The sequence below is a fragment of the Triticum urartu genome, chromosome 2A (assembly GCF_056163025.1).
Source record: "Triticum urartu cultivar PI428250 chromosome 2A, HENAU_Tu73, whole genome shotgun sequence".
Lineage (NCBI taxonomy): Eukaryota > Viridiplantae > Streptophyta > Magnoliopsida > Poales > Poaceae > Triticum > Triticum urartu.
Genome location: NC_141874.1, coordinates 704542277 through 704562815, shown reverse-complemented (window position 1 = coordinate 704562815; position 20539 = coordinate 704542277). Strand labels below are relative to the sequence as shown.

Genomic DNA, 20539 nt, shown 5'->3' with positions numbered 1-20539 from the left:
TGCAAATGAGACTTGAAAACTGTTGTGCCCCGATTGCCTCGAGCATTAGTACGAGGGCCCTTGTAATTGCACCCTTTGCTATTGCATCTAGCCCATTTCTCTACAACCTTGTTACCATCCTTATCCATCGTCGTTATCTCATACTTGGTGAAATATTCCCAAACATCAGAGGTGAGCTTCTTACATCTCTTCACGTCAGGGGCTGCATCTTCAGTTCCATTGGCTGTATCCGAACTTGCAGCTGCTGCACTTGTATTAGTAGCATTGGGAGGCTGCTCCGACGATGATTCAAGCACAATCGGAGATGTTGCGCTTACACTTGCACTGCTACTTGCCGTAAAAAAATCATCCATTGCAGGTTGGCAGTGCACTAACACTACGGCCAGACCTGTAACAGGCTAACAGCATTAATTAATTATGTATAAGCAAGCTAAATACAACTGTACCACTAGCCCACTAGTGCACTGTGAAAGCACAAGGATCCCAATATTAGTTCTGATAGACTTACTGTATGTACATGGCTACAGGCAATTCAACATAGTGTGTATCATGGATTTTCGCAAGATCTGCATGAACATTCATAAGCTATCTTGCTTGGTGATCTTACTCTGTATGTGCAGTAGTGCAGGACTGTAGGTGCAGCCGTGAAGGTGTCGTCAGCAGCGGAGAGGGGTGCAACTGTGGAGGGATTCAATTGTGTTGGAGCGGCGTAGAGGTCGGAGGCGTCGGAAAGGCGGCTTCAGAGGGGCGTAGAGGACGGAGGCGTCGAACGGCAGCTTCAGAGGACAGCAGCGTCCGACGGCGCCATGTCAAGTCTGGGCAGGCCGGCCGAAGATGCGATGGCAGTGGCGGTGGCGGCGTGCTCCTCTGCTCGATTAGGGATTAGATTATTTTTGAGCGGTGATTAGGGATTAGATTAGGGATTCTGCTCGCCTTGCTGCGGTGCCTGGTGTATTGTTATGCTGAAGTTGGGCCATGGGCCATTATTCTGCTATGTAACTCTGTGTTGGGCTATAAAATAGACATTTGCTCGTATTAAAAGCGGAAAGTTCCATATTAACGGAAACGGAAAATTCCATTTCCGCACTTGTTCCGCCGAAAAACATTGTTTCGTTTTTGTTTCCGTTTCCGCATAAAAAATTCCACTTTTGTTTTTGTTTTGCAAAATTCCGTTTCCATTTCCGTTTTTCCTCTCCGTTTTCGTTTTTTTGCCGGAAAAACGGAAAGTTTCCGTTCCATTTTTATCCCTATCACCGAGAGAAATAAATCGTCTCGTGCCATATGATAGATTATTTGAAATACTCAATCCACACGATTAGTCTGGAAATGGCATTGTCATCAATCACGAAACCACTAAGAGAGAAATATGCCCTAACATCCACGTTGATGCGAGTATTGCAAGGGGACAGATGGTTGGGTCGGCTGTGGCTATCTTAGAGATTCTGATGGTAACTACATGGGAAGCTTGTCTTTGGTGATGCATGGAATATCATATGTGTCTACAATGGAGTCCATGGCATGCCGCGGATGATTTGGTGCTACACGATTTTGCCGATCGCATCTGATTCAAAACAAGTGATGACCGATATTCAGAGAGGTAGCAATAGGACTTTTGGTAGTACTATTATCACTGAGATTAGAAATAGAGCAGCTCTGTTTAATTGCTCTTTTACCTTTGAGGGCCGAGCAGCTAATAGCGAAGTCGATATGCTAGCCAAGTTTTCAAACACTCTATATCAGGGCCGACATGTTTGGATGATCCATCCCCATGATCTTTTTGTAATCCCACTCCATGTGAACTCTAATTAATAAAACTTGGTGATACAACTAAAAGAAGTACTTTGGTTGTACTATATATTTTTCTTTCGAACTTTTTTTCGAGGATAGAACTTCTGCAATAATGGAACCCGGCTCCCAAGTCTAGGAGGCGTATGAGAAAAGATTGAACAGGGCGCACATCGATTTCTTAATAATAAACCTTGTATATTTGAATATTATTTTTTACAACTCAACGGATATCATACATTTACATGACACCCGTTTTCACCTTGGAAATACACTCTTAATTTGATGCCAAATACCCAACATGCGGGGCATGCGTGCTACTTACTACTACTACTATCAACACTATCAAAAACTTTAACACCTAGACACAAATCTTCCTAGTAGAATATTTCTCCTTTGCAGCATCCCAGAATCCTTCTTTCGTGCTGTTCCAGCAAACAATGAGGGAGCCTCCATTTGTACACCCGAGCCACAATTGGGCAGGCAAATCCAATCGGCCGTGGAAATTCACAATGGCCATCCATCCGTCCGTCCGTCCGTCCACCGTGCGAAAACCCAGCTCCGAAATCCTAATAGGCTTGAGCCCTGCTCACCGAGCTCGCCGCGATCAGGCCGTCGGGGAGCACGTTCACGGTCGCCGTGGCCATCTCCCACGCGTCGAGGCTGGACACCTTGACGGCGCCGGTGCCGTTGTTGAACACGTACAGGTGGCTGTTGCCGTTCACGACGTGGTCCGGGTACACCCTCGCCGTGATGCACGCCCTGCCCCCGCCGCCGAAGCTCTCCACCACCGAGTGGTCAACCTGTCCGTCGAAATCACAAGTGTTATACTCAGAAACAGAGCAAAAGGTTCAGGCTGCGGCGAGCCGGCGGCGAGGAGCTCACCAGCGTTCTGAGGGAGATGATCCCGCCGTGCGCCTCGATGTCCATGTCCACGAAGGCCCCGTACGGCGGCTTGTACACGCCGTCCCTGGTGCTCGACCTTGACAGGTCGGTGCACATGAGCACCTTGTACTTGTCGTTCTGCCTGAACACCCTGAAGAAGACGGCGGTGTGCTCCTGCATGTCGCCGGAGGCCATGACGAGCAGCCCGAACGGGCCGACGCTGCCCGGCACGGACGCGCCCTTCTCGCCGCACAGGCTCTGCGGGTCCAGCAGCCAGTTGGGCTCCAGGACGTCGGCGTGCTCCAGGGCCGGGACCTCGAACACGACCTCCACGTCCGCCTGCGCGCCCATCACGCCGATGATCTCGTTCACGCCGCCGGCGTTCACCTCCGGTATCAGCAGGTTCACCCGCTTGCTCCTCAGCGTCTCGATCTCCTCCACCGGCCACTGCCGCAGCTGCTTGCCGTCCTCGTCCAGCCATATCTTCCTCGGAACAGTCTGCGCACATTCACACGATCGAATTAATGAGTATGATCAGCTGATCTATAAATGTTATTGATGCACTGTGTGCGCATGGCGGCGGCTGTGCACCTGAACACCGGACCATCCCCTGACGAGATCGTCGGACACGCTGTCGGACTCGTTGGCCCAGCCCCAGAGCACGCGCCGGTTCTTGCTGGGGTCGAAGAAGGACTTGGACGCGTACACGTGGCCGTAGTCGAGGCGGCGCCAGCTCCGGCAGTCCTCGTCGTCCTCCGGCACGAAGGTGTCCGCCGCGTCGTCGTACCGCCCGACCACGTAGTAGTCCTGGACGGTGTCCATCACGCTCATCTTGAGCACGTGCCTCGCCCCGGCGCCGCTCGCCGGGAGCCCCACCTCCACCCCAGGCTCGGACACCGGGAACAGGTCGGGGCACTCCACCATGCCGGCGGCGTGGGCCAAGTAAAGCGGGTCAGCGTTCCTCTCCCATCGCAGGAAGTCCTTGCTCCTGTAAATCAGCGTGGCACCCCCAACGTCATGTACGCGGGCCGCGACGGCGATGCGCCAGACGCCGTCGGCGCCGAGCCAGGCCGTGGAGGGGTCGCGGAAGTCGTCGCGCTTGATGTCGGCGGGGACGGGGATGACGGGGTTGTACTCGGGCTTGACCCAGTCGACGAGGAGCGGGTCGGAGGCGTTCTTGGGGTATGCGACGTTCTGGACCTGGTCGCCGCGCGCGTCGATGCCGGTGTAGAGCATGACGGGGCTGCCGTCGGGGAGGATGGTGGCGGAGCCCGACCAGCAGCCGTTGGCGTCGAAGGAGCGGCTGGGCTGGAGCGCGGCGTCGAGCGCGAACCAGTTCACCAGGTCCACGGACACGGAGTGGCCCCACGAAAGGTTGCCGTTGCCCCACGTCACGCCGTCGGGGTTGTACTGGTAGAAGAAGTGGTACAGGCCGTTGTGGTACATGGGACCTGCAAAGCACAGCACAAAAAAAAAATAACCGCCGTCAGGTAAAATTACAGTGCTCTGTTCCAGAACTGGAGCTGCTAAGCAGGTAAATAGTTCATTTAATTTGTCAATATATTAGTTCATTTAATTTTAACTTTAGCGAGAAACTTTGCCATTTTGTTCAAGGTATAACTACCAAAAACTTTCAATCATTTCATTGGAATTGTTTAGGATAGCTTCCTCCTTTTCGTGTTATCGACTATGGTGGGTCTAGAAATTTGGTCGGTCGGTGTGTGGATAAGTGGAGTGGTGTTCACTGAGGGCGATGTTGCGCCGGCCAGGATGACTCCACGTTACCCGGACACCAACACCGGCCGGACCGAGCTGCCTTTCGCCGCGGGCCACACACGCATCACCTTGTTCCGGACCTCCTCGTCCTATCGTCTACTGTGCATATGGGCTATGGATAAGTAGAGTGTTCACTGACGGCGATGTTCCAACGTAAGCAAAAGGTGTTCAGACGGGGAACTAGCACAATCAAGTACCGATGGAAGTCGCTCAAGACTCTAAACACACGTCTGGAAAAGGAACTACGAGTCCGGTGCAAAAATCAATTTTACTACGCTTTCTACCATGTTTTTTATCTTCTTTTTCGCGCATCGCCGTGTATTTTTTTTATCTTATCTTACTGGACAACCAAAGTTTAAACTTTGGTCAAGAACAGGAGATAGAAATAATAGACTTGGCGACGGTAATGACCAAACGATGCAGGCCGGTGAGGAGGAGGGAGCTTTACGTTACGTGTGGGTGGTTGTTATGCTATGTCATGTGACAAAAGCACCGGCTTGTGAAGGATCTCTTCTTCCTTTCCCTGTTATCTACTGTGGTCGGTCGGTCTATGGACAAGTTCAACCTTCACTGATGGCGATGTTCCCACCACCAGCATAATTCCACGCAGATGCTTGAAAAAACAACGATTAAAGCCTAGACACATCTCCAATGTACTACTCCCTCTGTTTCTAAATATTTGTCTTTTTCAGATTTCAAATGGACTACCACATACGGATGTATATAGACATATTTTATAATGTAGATTTACTCTTTTTGCTCCGTATATAGTCACTTGTTGAAACCTTTACAAAAATAAATATTTAGGAATGGAGGGAGTACTAATCTCGCGGAAAACGTGTCTTGCCCACAAAAATTTTGTTGCCATGTTCTTTCATCTAACTACTAATGGCCTCCAAATCAACTTTTTGCCATGCTTTTGTCCCGCCGAACGGCTTGCTTGTGTTAGACCATTATAAAGTAATGATCTAAAACGTCTTACATTTGTTTACAGAGTGAGTACATTTTTGTTTGTTTGAGTGCTTTTTGTCTCCCCGCGAAAAAGAGAAGAAAAAAGAACGTGTTTTCTGTGTGACGACTGAACAACCAAAGCTCAACACTCTCGACGAATCGGGAGCGGGAGATGGAAACAATACACCTGTCGTGCCCTCCTACCGAACCTAGACAAGAAACTTTTACCATTTTGCCCACGTTAGGGTAGGTGTGAGGGGCCATGCGAGCAGAGGCGAGCACGCGCACGCGCACGCGCAAGCGGCAGAAACACTCTCTCAAAAAAAAAAAAGCGGCAGAAACACTCGGACATGGACACCGTATCCATGCGGGCCACGCACCCACCGCCATGCATGTTCAGAATCTCCCCTTCCCACTCCTGCTCACCAATCCATGGATGGATGAGCACGAGCACGAGCACGAGCGCTCACTCGTCCGGTGTTCACCGACGGCGACGTCCCGACCGGGACAATTCATTCCAGGTCGTCGTGCCAGTTCACACGGGAATCCATCTAGATTATTTTGCTTTTTTTTATAACGAAACTATCCAAATTCTGAACATAGGTTCCGGTGTATTTTTTCTTTTTTTAGAAGATTATGTCACTGGGATCTGCTCAGCGAAGGAGCCCGTGAATGGATTAGCAAGGAGGCAAGGAAGAAAGTAGCTGTGGCGTACCATTGGGATCTGCTCAGCACACCACCAAGAAGAAGAGAAGCCACCATGAATGGATCCATCCGAACCAGCCGGACACGAACAGAGGATTCAGGTTAGCCAACGTTCATAATCAACGACGGCGGAAACGAGAGAGAGGCGTTGGTTTCTATACCGTTCTGCCAGTTCTTGGCGGGCTGGAAGTGGTAGGCGGACCTGGTCCTGACACCGCCGGCCGTGGTCACCGCCGCCGGCTTGTCGGAGAGCCAGCGGAGGGAGGCGGAGGTGGAGACGAGGAGGCAGAGGTGGAAGGCGACGGCGCACGCCGCGAGATAGAGCCCGGCCATGGCGAAATGTTCTTGGGACGTCTGGTGGTGGTAGCTACTTGCTATGATGCTCCCCAGCTCGCTGGAATGGATGAATGAAGGAATCGGCCTCGGAGCCTCCGAATTTATAGCGCTCCGACGTGCCGACGTGGAGCACATGGCTGGGGCACTTGGCTTCGGCTCTCCCATTTACCAGCAGTTTCTCCTTCTCTTTTCGGACGTTTTGGCGCGGGGACCCGAACCGCCGGTCAATTATTTCCTTCCTCGACCGGCCACCGGCCGGTGGCCGGCCAGGCGACAAACCGGTCGGGATCTACAGAGGACGGTGATGGCGACGGGGATCTACGCCGCCGCGGTGCCACGGCGGACGGTCCTTCCTTCTTATCCACCAGAGGCCGACGTGGCAGATCAGCACTCAGGTCCCGGCCTTAGATTAATAATCATGTTAGTACACATGCCATGTTCTCTTCCCCTTCCGGCAAACGCGAGATGCCCTCTTGGCCCACGGGCACGCCGGCGAGGTGGAGCCCGGCGACGATAGCCGGCCATGCTCTGCTCTCCGGCTCCCGTAATACTCTGCGTGGGCGCAGCCGGGTGAGCAGGCAGATCGGACGGCCAAGAAACTCTCCACGTCCGTGCTAAATTTACACCGGTGCAGTCGTTCTACTAGCATGTGTTTAGCTGACTTGGCTTCTTTTTAGTTTTACATCTTCTGCCATTTCGGTCAAAATTGTGCTAGCACGACATGTTTTAGGAGAAGACTTGGCTTGGATTTAACAGGGTTTTCTTTTTCATTTCGGGCGGTTTGGTCGGTCATTCTTTTCCCGGAAGGCTACCGGCCGGACGACTAATCAAGATCCAGGTCAGGCGACGGGACCGGGATCGGGATCTACATGCCGCCGCTAAACCGATGTGACGCCTTCCTATTGTTAACGCTAAGCAGCCTCTTTTGTTAACCGAAATGGCTTACGTCGTCCACGTGTACTGGCCAGAATCTTATCCAACACGGAGGAACGACGTGGAGCTACAGTGAGCAGATCAGATCGTCCAAGAGGGCCAGCAGGGACGGATTTTATTTTGGTCTTGCGCACTGGCCAGAATCTTGCGGCCTTTGGGGAAGGTGTCATGGTCCTTGCAAGCTGACGCGCCAACAAATTGGCCATAGGGCCAGGCCACCAAATTATCTCAGAACTTTTCCATTTTGGCAAAAATAAGCACTTGTGTTGCTCGGATATTAAGTGCTATAATCATGGCGACATAAAATCCTCGACGTCAAGGCATCTTCAACGCTGTAACTCAAACATGGGTCCTTAAATGTTCGCTGATATATGCGGTTACAATCATGGCGGCATAAACCCTAGACGACGCCAAGGCATCTTCAACGCTATTATTCAAACAGACATCCTTAAATGTTCGTGGAAACGAAGTTACAATCATGGCGACATAAATCCTCGATCCCAGCTGCCAGGGATGTGAGTTGTGGGCTAGTCTGACTAACAGTGGGCCGGGAAGACCGAGAGAAGAGTGGGAAGACGTGCTGACAGTGGGTTGGGTTGGACCGTCCGGACTCTCGTACACCGCCCCTCGACCTCGATTTGGGAACAAAGTGTGGGGTTTTTCAGACACCCGGCACGGTCCGCAAACAACTGAGAGATATTGGTGGAGGCAAAAGAGAGTTCGGACATGTAGGGGGGATGGATGCCCGCGTTGGAAAAGATTTCTTCATTAGGCTGGTCGTAATGGTGGTATCATAGCTAGTATCATGCATACCAACTAGACAATTTTGATGAGGTGGCATAGAATTAAATGAGAAAAGAGAGTTGAGTATTATATTATGATACCGTATCATAATAAATGATATACTACTTTGTGTCATGCATGGCAATAAAAAAAATACTACATGATACTAACATATGATACTATGCATTAGGGAGGTAGTATCATACACTAGTATCATATGCATGATATTAGTATATATGATACTCTCCATTACAACCAGCCTTAGGTCTGAATCGAAGCCTAGCTAGACTGCGTTTGGACCTTTAATCTACCATGACTGATAGAGTGTTAAGACTGTCTATAATTGTATGAGCAATACAAGTACCACAACTCTTCACGTGTTGATGAATTTCAACAACCAGGAAAGAATAACAGCGCTTGCGGTTCCTTTCATTTCTTGTCACCATGTTAACCGCTTCCACGCAATCAGTATAAATATTTATACCAGGACTAGACTAGTAGTACACGCTTTAAGTGAGTTGGCTTTGATTTTAGTAGGTTTTTAGTTCCGGCCTTTGCGTCTCGGTGGACGTCTGACCGGCTGGCCGGCCGGTCATTCTTTTCGTCGAAGGTTACAGGCGAGATGACAAATCAAACGTCCGGCGATGGGACCGGGATCTACTAGTCCGCCGCTTTTCATTCTAAATATTAATATCAACCAACCGTTTTATCAATCGAAAATGGTTCCATCATCCACGCGTTGCCGAGTCGGATGCCTTCTTATCCAGCCCACACGGGCGGAGTTACGTGGAGCCAGACGGCAGGCAGATCACGCAGCTCACCGGCGGCCAACCGCCGACGTTGCCGTCTTTGCGAAACGGAAGGTGTCATGGCCTCAGTGGTGACGCGCCAAAGAAATGGCCATAGCCATGGGGCGATCGAGTTGCTTCCGCGGCTGGCCGACTGGCCGGGAATGCATCGTGGATCTCTCCGGCCAGTTGACGGATGGGCACTGAATGGTTTGTTTAGTATGTTAACTGACCACCGTATGGGATCTTCGGTCAGTTGGTGCCTGCTAATGGGCTTTGCTAACTAACGGCCACGTCGGAGCTGCATGCCCACTTGGCCACCATGTCCCCCCTGCGCTGTCTGGAGCTTCTTGGAGGGAGAGGCTTGCGGATTGGAAACGGAGTGCGGCAGGGAGAGGCGTGTAAGGAAGCGCGATGAGGTCTCTGAGGCTCCTCAAGAACTATGATTGCTACTGATACAGCATTCTGACGAGAAAAACTGCGTGCAGGGAGTAGCGTGGAAGGCAGCTTCGCCGCCGGCGTTCGGCAGACTTTTGGTCTACGACGACTGCTAGGAAGCAGTGCTCTGCTTATTCCCCATGGCAACACTGATATTCCATGCCGACAGGCTCATCAGTTCATGCCTCGTCACGTTAATCACCCTTCAAAGCACTGTGATTCGTGTGTGTGCACATGCACGTCCCGTCGCGTTATTATCCTTCAACACCCGGCGCAAAAATCACCATAAGAAGGCTTGTTCTTACAGCTGCAAAAGACGAATGGTTTCTTCTAACTGTCCATGAGACAGTGAATAATTCAGATATTCATGCGGTCTCTGTCTCGGTCTCCCTCTCCGCATCTCCTTCTCCCTCATCCGTTTACGTGCACGCGTATTTGTGTTGATTGACAGTATTCATGCCACGCCTTTGCACGCAAAGTTTGGCAAGGCATTCCGTTTCGAAAGTAAATAGATTTGGCAATGACGTTCTAGAGGAAGAATTGCGTTGTTACTGGTAATGCAGGAGAGGTTACATGCAGTCTTGCTGAGAAACAGGGTGCAGTCTGCAGAGAGTGGCGTGGAAGGAAGTTCCACCGGAAGCATTGGGCAGACTTTTCGTCTGTGACTTGTAACTTGCAAGGATAGATTAGATTAGAGATTACTTGTAGTCCTGATGAAGAATTGTACTCCATGCTGGCTGCTATTCTAGTACACCCTCCGTCCCAAAATTCTTGTCTTAAATTGTCTAAATATGAATGTACCAAACCAAGTTTTAGTATTAAATACATCTGTCTCTAGATAAGTTTAAGACAAGAAACTGGTTTTAGGCCCCTAGAGACGTGCTTGGAAGAGTAAGATTGACCAGGGCAGAACCGGTAGCCTACCGTCCACGGGCACGTCCATGTCTTGTCCCTTTTATAACTCTTGATGAAAACACGTGGCTCAGGCTGGCAAAGAAGAGTGTTTTCTAGTAATTCATATCACACCCATTTTTGATAGAAAATTTGGTACGAGTTGTAAAACATTTTCAGAGGAAAAAACACCGCGTGCTACGGCCCGGGCCGTTTCCAGAAAAGACCAGACCAGCCTAGAGGACGGCCCAGCATTGAGAGGAATCCTCCTGAAGCCCCCATCCGTGTCGTCAGTGTGAACCGTGAAGACGTACGTGCGCAGAAGGGAACAAAATAGCTTGGACCATTCGGACGTGGTTCGCATGGCCGTTGCTCTGCTTCTTCGAGCTCGCACCGTCGTCGGACTCGTGGATCAGCCCTCTTCTCCGGTCGATCGCCGCGTGTTTATTGCTTTGTCGGCCGCTTGTCGCCGTTGTTTGGCATCGACAGGCAATTTTTTGGTATGCAGATATTGATAATGCCGCCCTAGCTCGGATACACGTGGAAAGATCCACGGAGAACACGTTGTGCCGGCAAGGCGCGGACGGAATGATCTCTAGCATGAACAGAGGAGGCGCTGGCCGTGCGTGGATCGCCTGAAGATGATTCCAAGATCACCGGCACCGCCAACGGAGAAAAGGTCAAGCGAAACTTCCGGACTCCGATTCACTGGATTGGTCGCGGTGCTACATCCAGCCAGTTCCTCGCAGGATAGGACACCTGTGCGTGAGAGTGTACTCGTATTGGACCATCGGCGATAGTATTTGTTAGGCCGGCGAGCTAGCGCGTGAGCATCGGAGTTTAGGTACCTAGAGATGTGCTTGGCAGAGCATGGTCTACCTGCATGCAGTGCTTGCTAGTGTAGCATTCGGCATAGCAAAACTGACGGGTGTACTATCGAGTGTCGACAGGCTCGTTGATGGTGCACTGTCCAATGTCGACAGGCTCATTCGTAACAAGGTTTTTTGTACGGGTCCCAAGAGCTCGGCTGCAAAAGGAGAGTTTTCCAGCTTAACCATACAATACAAATCTTCAGATTGTTGGGCTAGCTGCAAATTGGTGGGCTGTGTGAAAACTGTGTAGCAAAGACTGTTGAATTCATCTGTTGTGTATGCTTGCTCTTTAATGCCTTACCGAGCAGGCCTACAATCTGAAGATGATCGTTTGGTGCTGAGCAAGGAGCTGAAATACGTACTTCCTGGTGTCAAAAATGCTTTTATATCATGAAACGGAGGGAGTACTTCAAAGGGAGGCCCTCACGGTTCATGAGGATGGACAGACGAGAGAGGAGGCAGGTGCAAACGGGAAGGTGAAATTGCAAACAATGGTGACAGCAATGCTATGGAGGACGATTGAAGAATTGCTCCAATTCCACGTTTATGACTGAAACTTCGTTTCTTCAGTGTCGGGTGCTTTTGAGGGGTGAAGATCCCCCATGTAATATTTTTTTTTCTGCCTGTTGTTGCTTCCCTTTAGCTTGTTGTTAGCATTAGATGCGGCATTTTTGGGTAGACTTGCTCGCTGGAACCTTTAAGTTTGTTGTATTAAATCAGCGACGAGTAATATGAAACGGAGGGAGTAGTAGTTGGGTGGCACTAGGATGCTTTTGTATTCCTTTTGTTTCGTTATCATTTCATAGTGGAACCCGATCCATTTCCAGATGAATCTTTTCCAATTATCAATGAGACAAACTCATGGCAGAATTATGTGTTCAGGCAAATTCACATGTAACACGGTCTTTCTCCATGAACTAATGTCTCTGTCTCTGTATCTCTTCCTCCCTCATGTGCATTATGCGCGTGTTTTTCCCCATGAGAAAAATTCATGTCACATCTAAATTGGTCAAGACACTCCAGAGTTCAACAAAATTCTAGTGGACAAGTTCTAGGGAACGAAGTGCGTACGGGCGTCTCGTTTTACTTTTGAAAACGAAATTCTAGAGCAAGAATTGTGTCTGTCACAGTCCGTGTTACAGTTTGGGCCCTTAATCTAGAAAAGGCCATTATAGACGGCCCAAATTTGCAACTGGGCCGATTAAGACCCCACTCATGTCACATGCACAGAAAGAAATGAAGAAAGGAAAAGTAGCTAGCGCGTACCATTCGGATCTGTTGAGCGCCATCCGGAATTCACCATGAGCCCACCCGGACCAGCAATTCCGCCACGAATCCACGATCCATGGGACACACACACACAGAAGATTCAGATTAGCCAAATCCATATATATATATATATATATATATATCTGTGTGTGTGTGTGTGGGGCCAAGTAGTGAGAACGAACGGAGCAAACCCAGAAGCTAGCGTTCCTACGTACCGTTCATCCAGTTCTTGGCGGGCTGGAAGTGGTAGGCGGTCCTGCTGCCATTGCGTCCCGTGCTCTCGCCCGCCGCGTCGGGGGCTACCGGCAGCAGCCGGAGAGAGGACGACGGCGAGAGGAGGAGGCAGAGGTGGAAGAAGGCAACGCACGGGGCGAGAGGGAGCCCGGCCATGGCCATGCTGCCCGTCGCGAACCGAGCCAGGCAACGGCTGGTTCTTATGGGCTATGGCGATCGGCGGTTGCTTTGCTCCGAGTCCACGGAAGGATCCTGGATTTATGGCCGGCCCCTCCGGGTCGTCTTCTCCGTGTCTCTAAGTTTACGCTTATCGCCGGTCTTCGTTCGTACGATACGAGAGGCGCCAATTTGATATGCGAGTGAGGCCGCCCTCGGGTGCATATGGATAGACGATGGCGTTGGGGTTGAGGGATCGGGATTCCTAGTCACCCTCTCGTTCGGTTTCTGGCTGTTATTTTTTCTGAGTTGGGAGTTTCTGACTTTTTGTTTCAAGATCTCGCCAGGTCTTCTGTATTTTTTAGTCAAAAAAGCTAAAAGCACCGCCCAAATGAGAAAGGGTTTGGAAATGGGATCTACTTCGCTGCAAGCGATGCCTTCTCCCACGAAGCAAGATAAAAAGCGTAACTTAATCGCATCTCGCAAAGGAAAAACGTAACTTAATTGGCAGATTATGACATACTTCCTCCGTCCGAAAATACTTGTCGAAGAAATGGATAGAAATGAATGTATCTAGAACTAAAATACATTTAGATACATCCATTTCTCCGACAAGTATTTCTGGACGTAGGGAGTACAATACCTAGTCCACAAATTAGTTACAAGTAATCAACAGCCACGTTTGACCAAACATCTACGTATTTCTTTAATTATTTATTTACAATGGTGAGGTTTCCAAGGGTACTTATCATGATCAAAATATACCTGAGCAGCGGCAGCCCCGCTTCAATGGCCAGGGCTTAGCCCCGTAAAAGCCCAAATGACTAGATAATAATACATTTATATATCCTGGAAATGATCAAAGTGATTCAAAACGGCACCGTTTGTCTTTCAGGCCAGGCTCGGGCTTCGTGTTTCTAGATTAGGCTTTTTTGAAGCCCGGCCGAAAGTCCATCCCAACCCGGTGTCTGACCCGGTCTAGAGTGAAATAACAATTGGGTCTCTACAGAACATATTTTGAACCAATAATGGCATGCTAAAGAAGTGTCATTAGGATTGCTTCAATAGCTGGCCAACCGGGATGCTCGAATTCTTGAATTTTTGTGGAGCCTGCTTTTATTTTACAAATGACACTTGGCTATCATTTGATCATGTCATGTCTCTGAATTTGTTGTTCTTTTTTTTGCGAGGAATTTGTTGTTCATTGGAGCAAAACTAATTGTGTTAGAGTTCATGTATTTAGATTACAATTTAACTTGTTGAGTCCAAAGTCTCAAGAATTTTTATTCTCCACCATGAGAGATTAGGTGCAAAAGAATAATGTGTTGTAATTGTAACTGCCCATGCAATGATCTAAAGATCATGAGTCCGTGACACTGAATAATTCAGACAAGATCATGCCACACAACCTTTCTTCTTTTATCTGTTTTTCCTTTGTTGTAGAAGAAATCATGTGACATTATTTTTTTAACACCAAAAATTGGCACAATTTTGTTCCAGTGAATGAAAAAGAATACAATTGCCACAATTTTGTTCGAGTGAAGGACAAAAAACACAATTGCCACACTTTTCTGAGAGAAAAAAACAATTGCCACATCTTTTTTGTGCAATGTGGCAGTTTGGGCCCTTCAGCTAGAAAGGGCCCGCCTAAAGGGCCCAATAATTGCAGGTGAGCAGATCGAGGCCCACTCCTTCCCCATGTGAAGCCGTGCACAGAAAGAAAGAAAAGGAAAGTAGACACCAACGCGAAGCCCAGGAAGAGAGCAGAGTGGAGGACGAGAGGAGGAAGAAGAAGACGCGGCATCATGGCGGCGGCTCATGCGGAGGCGGCGGCGTCCCCCACCCACCGCGCGTCCATCCAGGCGACGTCGACCCCGCCGTACCCCAGCGCGGCCCGGATCGCCGACTCCTCCTGCTTCCCCCAGTACACCGCCTCCCTCAAGTGTACGCATCCGCATCCTCCGCCCCTAATCATAAATTCCTAATCCGGTCGCCCCCAATTCAGTTTCTGGCCATGATTTCTCAGAAATTTCGTGCGTCTGTGGTGGATCACTGATGAGGTTCTGTGTTCCCAGGTCTGGAGACCAACCAAGACAAGAGCAAGTGCCAGCAGCAGTTCGACGACTACAAGGAGTGCAAGAAGAGAGAGGTTCGCTTTTGTTTCCCCATCCCCTCTCTAGCCTTTTCTGATGAGTATATGATGGATGGATTCAAACTTCAAATTGATGCGCGCATCTGTTTATTAGCTAGTAGTAACATGTGTTTGTTTCGTGTGCTTGCTGAATGTTCAAGGGGGCCTGTAGCTTGTGTCGGACAGCAAGTGCCAAACTTGAAACTGAAACTTGTTTGTAGTGGACCCGGAGCTTAGTTGTTCAAGTATAATCTTTTAAAGCAAAAATTAATGCACCTCATTGTTAAAAAATTTTGTTTGCCCAACTGCTTTAAGCACTGTTGGTACAGCATGAACTGGACTTCTTGTGAGGAAATCAGTGACTGTGTGCTCTTAATACTCAATGACATCCTACCCGCAAAAATAAAAATAAAAATAAAAATACTCAATGACATCCAAGAAACCATTTCCTTGCAAAATGCTTTGCTCTAACATGATTGAGCCCGTATACAGGCCGTGTTTATTGTCGAGTAAGTAACAAGTGCATAAGCAGTAACGTTAACATCCCCATACAGAAAGACCATTGTGACATGGATTGTCAAATTGCCAATGAAATGCAAACTGCAGTCTACTGACTGACTGAGTTCATAACTATGAGTGCAGACATGCACATGCCGAAATATATTGAAACTTGATAGTACCTCCTGCTTTTGATACTTCCATTCTTTGTAGTGATCTGGTATATACTGTTCCCTCCGTCCCATAATGTAAGACGTTTTTTGACACTACACTAGTGTCAAAAAACGTCTTACATTATGGGACGGAGGGAGTACCTCTGTTCTTAAATATATGACGTTTTGGCAGTTCAAATTAAACTACCAAAACGTACTCCCATCGGAGTGAGTATTATATTTAGAAACAGAGGGTGCCTGCATTTTGTTCTCAATATCCTGTACAAGTCTAGCCTTGGGAATGTGCTTACATTCTGTTCTCAGTCACCAACTTCCCTCCTGCACTGCAGTCCAGTTATGTGCATATGATCTCTTCTGATTACAGAAACAAGCTTCCAGGGTGAACCAAGTAGCTACCTTTGAATGCTCTATTGAGAATTTATAAGGCCGTGTTTGGTTGCCTGCATGAGTCCTGTCCTGGTCCGCCAGAACTCCCATTTGCTGATGTGACCAGTCTTCCCACCGTGTTGATGCTCTGTTCATTTGTTCACTCCTTGATATTGCTATCACAGCTCTTTATTTTAGAAGATGTCCATAGAAATAGGACACGATAAAAGGGGTTTATTGTTCATATTTTATCATTCATTCCTTCTTGCTCCATGGGAACTAACTTTTGGTCAAACCACATAAATAAAAGGTATATAGTCCTTAAATATATGAAATCCATACCATGGGCTGCTCTGAAGTCTAAATTCTTTACATTCCTGATCTGTATTTCTTGTGGTCATTTACCTGAAAGTTGAAACTGTACAAGGGTAAATGTCATATTCATTGTACAACTAATCTTCTACCTACTCACTGGAACCTTCCATGGTGCTTCTTTACCTTGCTGAGCTATCACTTTCCGATCTCAAAGCATCAGTGCATCATCATATACAGTGGTGTCACTTGTACAGGGTAGCACTCTCACCCCAACCTGTGCGATGTCTTGTATATTTGACGAAACATCTAGGGATACACATCTCCTTACATCCCTCTAATACATCTTTAGCAGATCTGATAAGATCTGAAACCTGGAAAGTGTTTGTGTGGATAAGGATATAAATAAGACCCGAATCATATCAGCATTTCAGTGAGGTTTGCATATAAATTTCTGGGTTTCTTAGCAAGTCTGCATGACATACACTTTATTCAAATACCAAATATATTTCAGGTTACTTGAACAAATGCTCTGAACTAATGTTTATCCGAATTTCACTTTTAAATAGGAATTTTTTCCTTGTATGTAAATGATACCGAACAGTTCTGTGTACATATGCTAGGTCGCTGCTTCATATTGCTTCCTTTTTCTGAGAGTTGTATCTCACATTACGCTTGTATTTCATTATTCACAGAGGGAGGCTCGGCTGGAACGGAACCGGAGCCGGACATTGTTCGGGTGAGAAATTGGAGGAGCACTGTGCAGTGAACTGGAAGAGTTAATGCTAGTGAAACCATGACTCGGTTGATTTCCTGATGTTAATTTAAGCTGTTGAAGTTAGAAAACAGTAGAGCACTCTGGGTTCAGAGAGATGTCAGGACAAGATGTCACTATAGAGTTTCTTCAATAAAATGGTACCCCAGGAAACGCTTGAAACCGCGTCAAGCCGATGTGGGATGTTTTTGTATTTCAGTAATGCATGTTGTTTTGATGTCCTAATGAATTCTGAAAGACTGTAAGAGGTTTATAAACAAATAGTTGGCAGAAGTCTTGTGATTGCGAAGTTTCGTCGGAACAAAGAGGATATTCGGGTTGTTCTCTCCTGTGCCAGGCAGAACACTTGGATGTCAAAGTGCTGTGCCTGATGTCAAGTGTTTTAAATAGGAAATTTTCCTTTGTATACTTGGATTGAACTTGGGGACTTGAGGATGTCAAGTTCTTTGCTTGATATCTTCAGCCATCTCAAAACCAAAATTAAACTTAAACATTGTTGTACCGGCTCCTTGACCGGAGCACCGGAAGAGCATCATCATGTGGGGGCGGCTGTCCTCTCCAGGATCACCGCCCACTGCTCCGCATCCAAAGGTTCGCCGATTTGGGAATTCAAATTCGTTAGGCGAATCTTAGAAAAGTGTTTCCATGTCGGAGATAAATTTAGCTGAAATTCCATGACGTTTGTAGAGTGACATCCTGTACTTTTCTTGAATTTAGCACAATTTTTGACACTACACGTGCATAGAATGGATTTAGTACCGCAGGTGTTCTGGAGCTTCATAAGACTGGAGGCGCAGAAAATGCAAGCTTTAGTTAGGAGATCAGCAGCCCAGCTTCAAGAGGGAGGGCACTTGTGGCCGCACAAGCATCGCCCAGCCTAACGAGCCATCTTCTGCTGATTCTGATGAAGAGGGAAGCAATTCTGGAAGAAGGAACTTTGTCTCAGACCCCAGCGCGCCGTGCAAAACCGAATGGTAACTCTAGGGACGAGAGGACCAGGGCCATGTGTTCTCGGAATTCTGTCATGAGGCAATACAAAGCCGACGATGATTCATATTTTCGCGATGAAGAGGCTATCTGGCCCCAAAGTTTGAGGTAAAGCCGCGATGTTACGTCTTATAGAAGAGAGGATCAGAAGCAGAAGGTCCCTTTGGATACTGGATTTTTCAGTTGCAGACATTTGGGTTTCCTCAATCATCACATACTCAGGTAAACACAATTTTCTTTTCTTTTCATTTTGTTTACTGCACTGAAAAATATATTGAATTGTTAGCTTATTGTCCATAAATGTTGCATATCAAAATATATTGAATTGGCCACCAGTAGAAGACTCAGTAGTCAGTATCTTAGTCCATGCATACCTACTGAATTCTTACACCATGCATGTATGAGATATTTCCATATATATGCTAAACGTGCTTTCCTGAATTGGCCCGTAAACAGTCTTAGGCTATGGCAGGTGGTCCTGTCTTGGATGGGAAGAGTTGCATTATTGCTGATCAAAGCGGGTCTAGCAAGACATTGGCATACCTCTGTCCTAAAGTTCAAAATTTAAGGAAGGGAGAAGCTATGGGATCCACAGATCATCTCACAGGAACGCACAGAGTCATAATATTGACACCTGAGAATCAAGGCGAGCAGGAGGAGGGATAAACGCAGATCTCGCCTCCCGTGTCGCTCTCGCGGGCGGCTCGGGAGAAACCCCAGCCGCCGCCGACAACCACCCTCGCCTCCCCCCTCCTCCTCCCGCCGCCGCCGGAGGGCGTCCCTGGGCAAAGCCCTCGGCGCCGGCGGTGGCGGGGACGGCTCTCCCTCCTCTTCTCCATGCGTGGCGGCACGGGATGCTGGCCGGCAACGGGGACTCGCGGGCGGTCGGGGGAGCGCACCGGCAATGGTGGCGCAGTGCGCCGGCGCGAGCGGCGCGGAGGCGTGGGCAGCTGGGTCTCCAAGGATCCGACGCCGCTCTGCCCAGGGGAGCTCCAGATCCCGCTCCCTTCGGACGGCGGCCCGTTCCCTTGGCCGGCGGTCCCCGCGGCCGCAACTGGGGGCTGGTGGCGTAGGCGGGTGTGGTGGTCAGCACAGCGTGGTGAGCAGGCCATGGCGGTGCCTGGTGACTGCCATGCCTGGTCTGGGTGCACTAGTAGAAAACAGGGCTTTGGTCCAGGCCGGGTCAGCCCATCTGTCCCGGTTCTGGATTGAACCGGGACTAAAGGGACATGGCATTAGTACCGACCCTTTAGTCCCGGTTCAGGAACCAGGACAAAAGGCCCTTACGAACCGGGACAACAGGCCCTTTTTCTACTAGTGTGCCTCTCTTCGCCCAGATCTGGACCCCTCTGGGGCGGTGGCTCGCACGGCTGGTGCTCTCCATTGTTGCGGCTGGGGGGTCGGTGGTGGCTGCTGTCGGCGGGGTAGGCGTGTGGTGGTGTGGTGTTGTGGCCGGCGGTGAGGGGTTGGGCGCAGGTGGCAGCCGAGACAGAACCAACTCTGTCTGTGCAGGTGCTCGAGGTGAGCGGCTGTGTTTGCGGATGACTCTTGCTGGACCAAGCGGGGACGCTCGCCGTGGACTGGCAGGAGAGGGGAAGGTCTAGCGCTGCCGGACTCGGTGACCGGCGTTTGCGGAGTCGGCCGGGCTGGGATGCTTCGGGCGAAAGCCTATTGCCGACCTCGTCGGCAACGATGATGACGACGTCTCCTGGCGTCGTGTCCCTTCGTGAAGGCATCATTGGGGAGCTACCGTTGCCGGCTATTTCTCTGTGTTTCGGGCGAAAGTCTCAGATCCTTCTCTGGATCGGACGACAACGACATCTTCAATGTTGTTTCCCCCTTGGGGCGTCGTTTCAGGAACCAGGGATCTGCGGTTGGTTGTCTGATGTCTGGGCTGGAGTGTTGGTTCAGGTTGCTGGTTTGTAGGGCGGTGGCGGTGAGGTGCTCTGTGATGGCGACCAGTACCTTGGTCATCCTATGCTGATGGTTGACCTCTCTTTTTGGGGCTCGTGGCGGCGGTGAGGTCCCGGTTTTTGGCACCCTTCGATGGCTTTTGAGGTTTGGTGGCCTGCGGAGTGCTATGGTTCTCTCTATTTGTGATGGTGGACGTGGTGTGGCTCAGAGGAGGTGTAGGGCTATCTCGGCGGAAAATTGCCCTTCGGCACGGTCTGTGACTTTCTCTGCCGCGACGTTCCTAGGTAGCAGGATGCTCTTCGATGGTGGCTACGATCTCCTAGCTCTTCAAGGTGCAGAGATTGCATGGTAGCAGGCAACTTCTTCTCTACGTCTTCTCGGTGGCGGATGTCCTTTCGACAGATCCAACAAAGCTAGTTCCCGCTCTTCTCGGTCCACTGATGGTGATGGATGCTAAGTTCTTGGTGTTGGCTGCTTGTCATAGCTCGCTTCTGGTTCTTTTTCTGTTGTTCCTTGTTCCATCTTGTATTCTGTTGTTCCTGGTTCCTTCTCCTATGTGTCGGGTGATATCTGTTGTAACC

At 49.2% G+C, this 20539-nt stretch overlaps 2 protein-coding genes across 3 annotated transcripts; one reads left to right on the top strand and one right to left on the bottom strand.

The window, feature by feature from the left end:
* Window positions 1-1962: 1962 nt before the first annotated feature.
* On the bottom strand, window positions 1963-12983 carry LOC125530726 (fructan 6-exohydrolase). 2 transcript variants are annotated; one of them, XM_087545013.1, is made up of 5 exons: window positions 12628-12983; window positions 12410-12418; window positions 3262-4121; window positions 2671-3168; window positions 1963-2588 (listed from the first exon to the last, which is right to left on the bottom strand). In XM_087545013.1, the coding sequence occupies exons 1-5, from the start codon at window positions 12806-12808 to the stop codon at window positions 2355-2357; spliced, it is 1782 nt and encodes a 593-aa protein (XP_087401139.1). In that variant the 5' UTR covers window positions 12809-12983; the 3' UTR covers window positions 1963-2354. The 2 variants fall into 2 exon arrangements, with proteins under 2 accessions (XP_087401139.1, XP_087401140.1); XM_087545014.1 differs by lacking the exons at window positions 12410-12418; window positions 12628-12983 and adding exons at window positions 6113-6121; window positions 6264-6491.
* Window positions 12984-14527: 1544 nt separating this feature from the next.
* On the top strand, window positions 14528-17362 carry LOC147986953 (Cox19 family protein (CHCH motif)). Its single transcript, XM_087545016.1, has 3 exons — window positions 14528-14746; window positions 14878-14951; window positions 16978-17362. The coding sequence occupies exons 1-3, from the start codon at window positions 14608-14610 to the stop codon at window positions 17023-17025; spliced, it is 261 nt and encodes an 86-aa protein (XP_087401142.1). The 5' UTR covers window positions 14528-14607; the 3' UTR covers window positions 17026-17362.
* Window positions 17363-20539: the final 3177 nt, after the last annotated feature.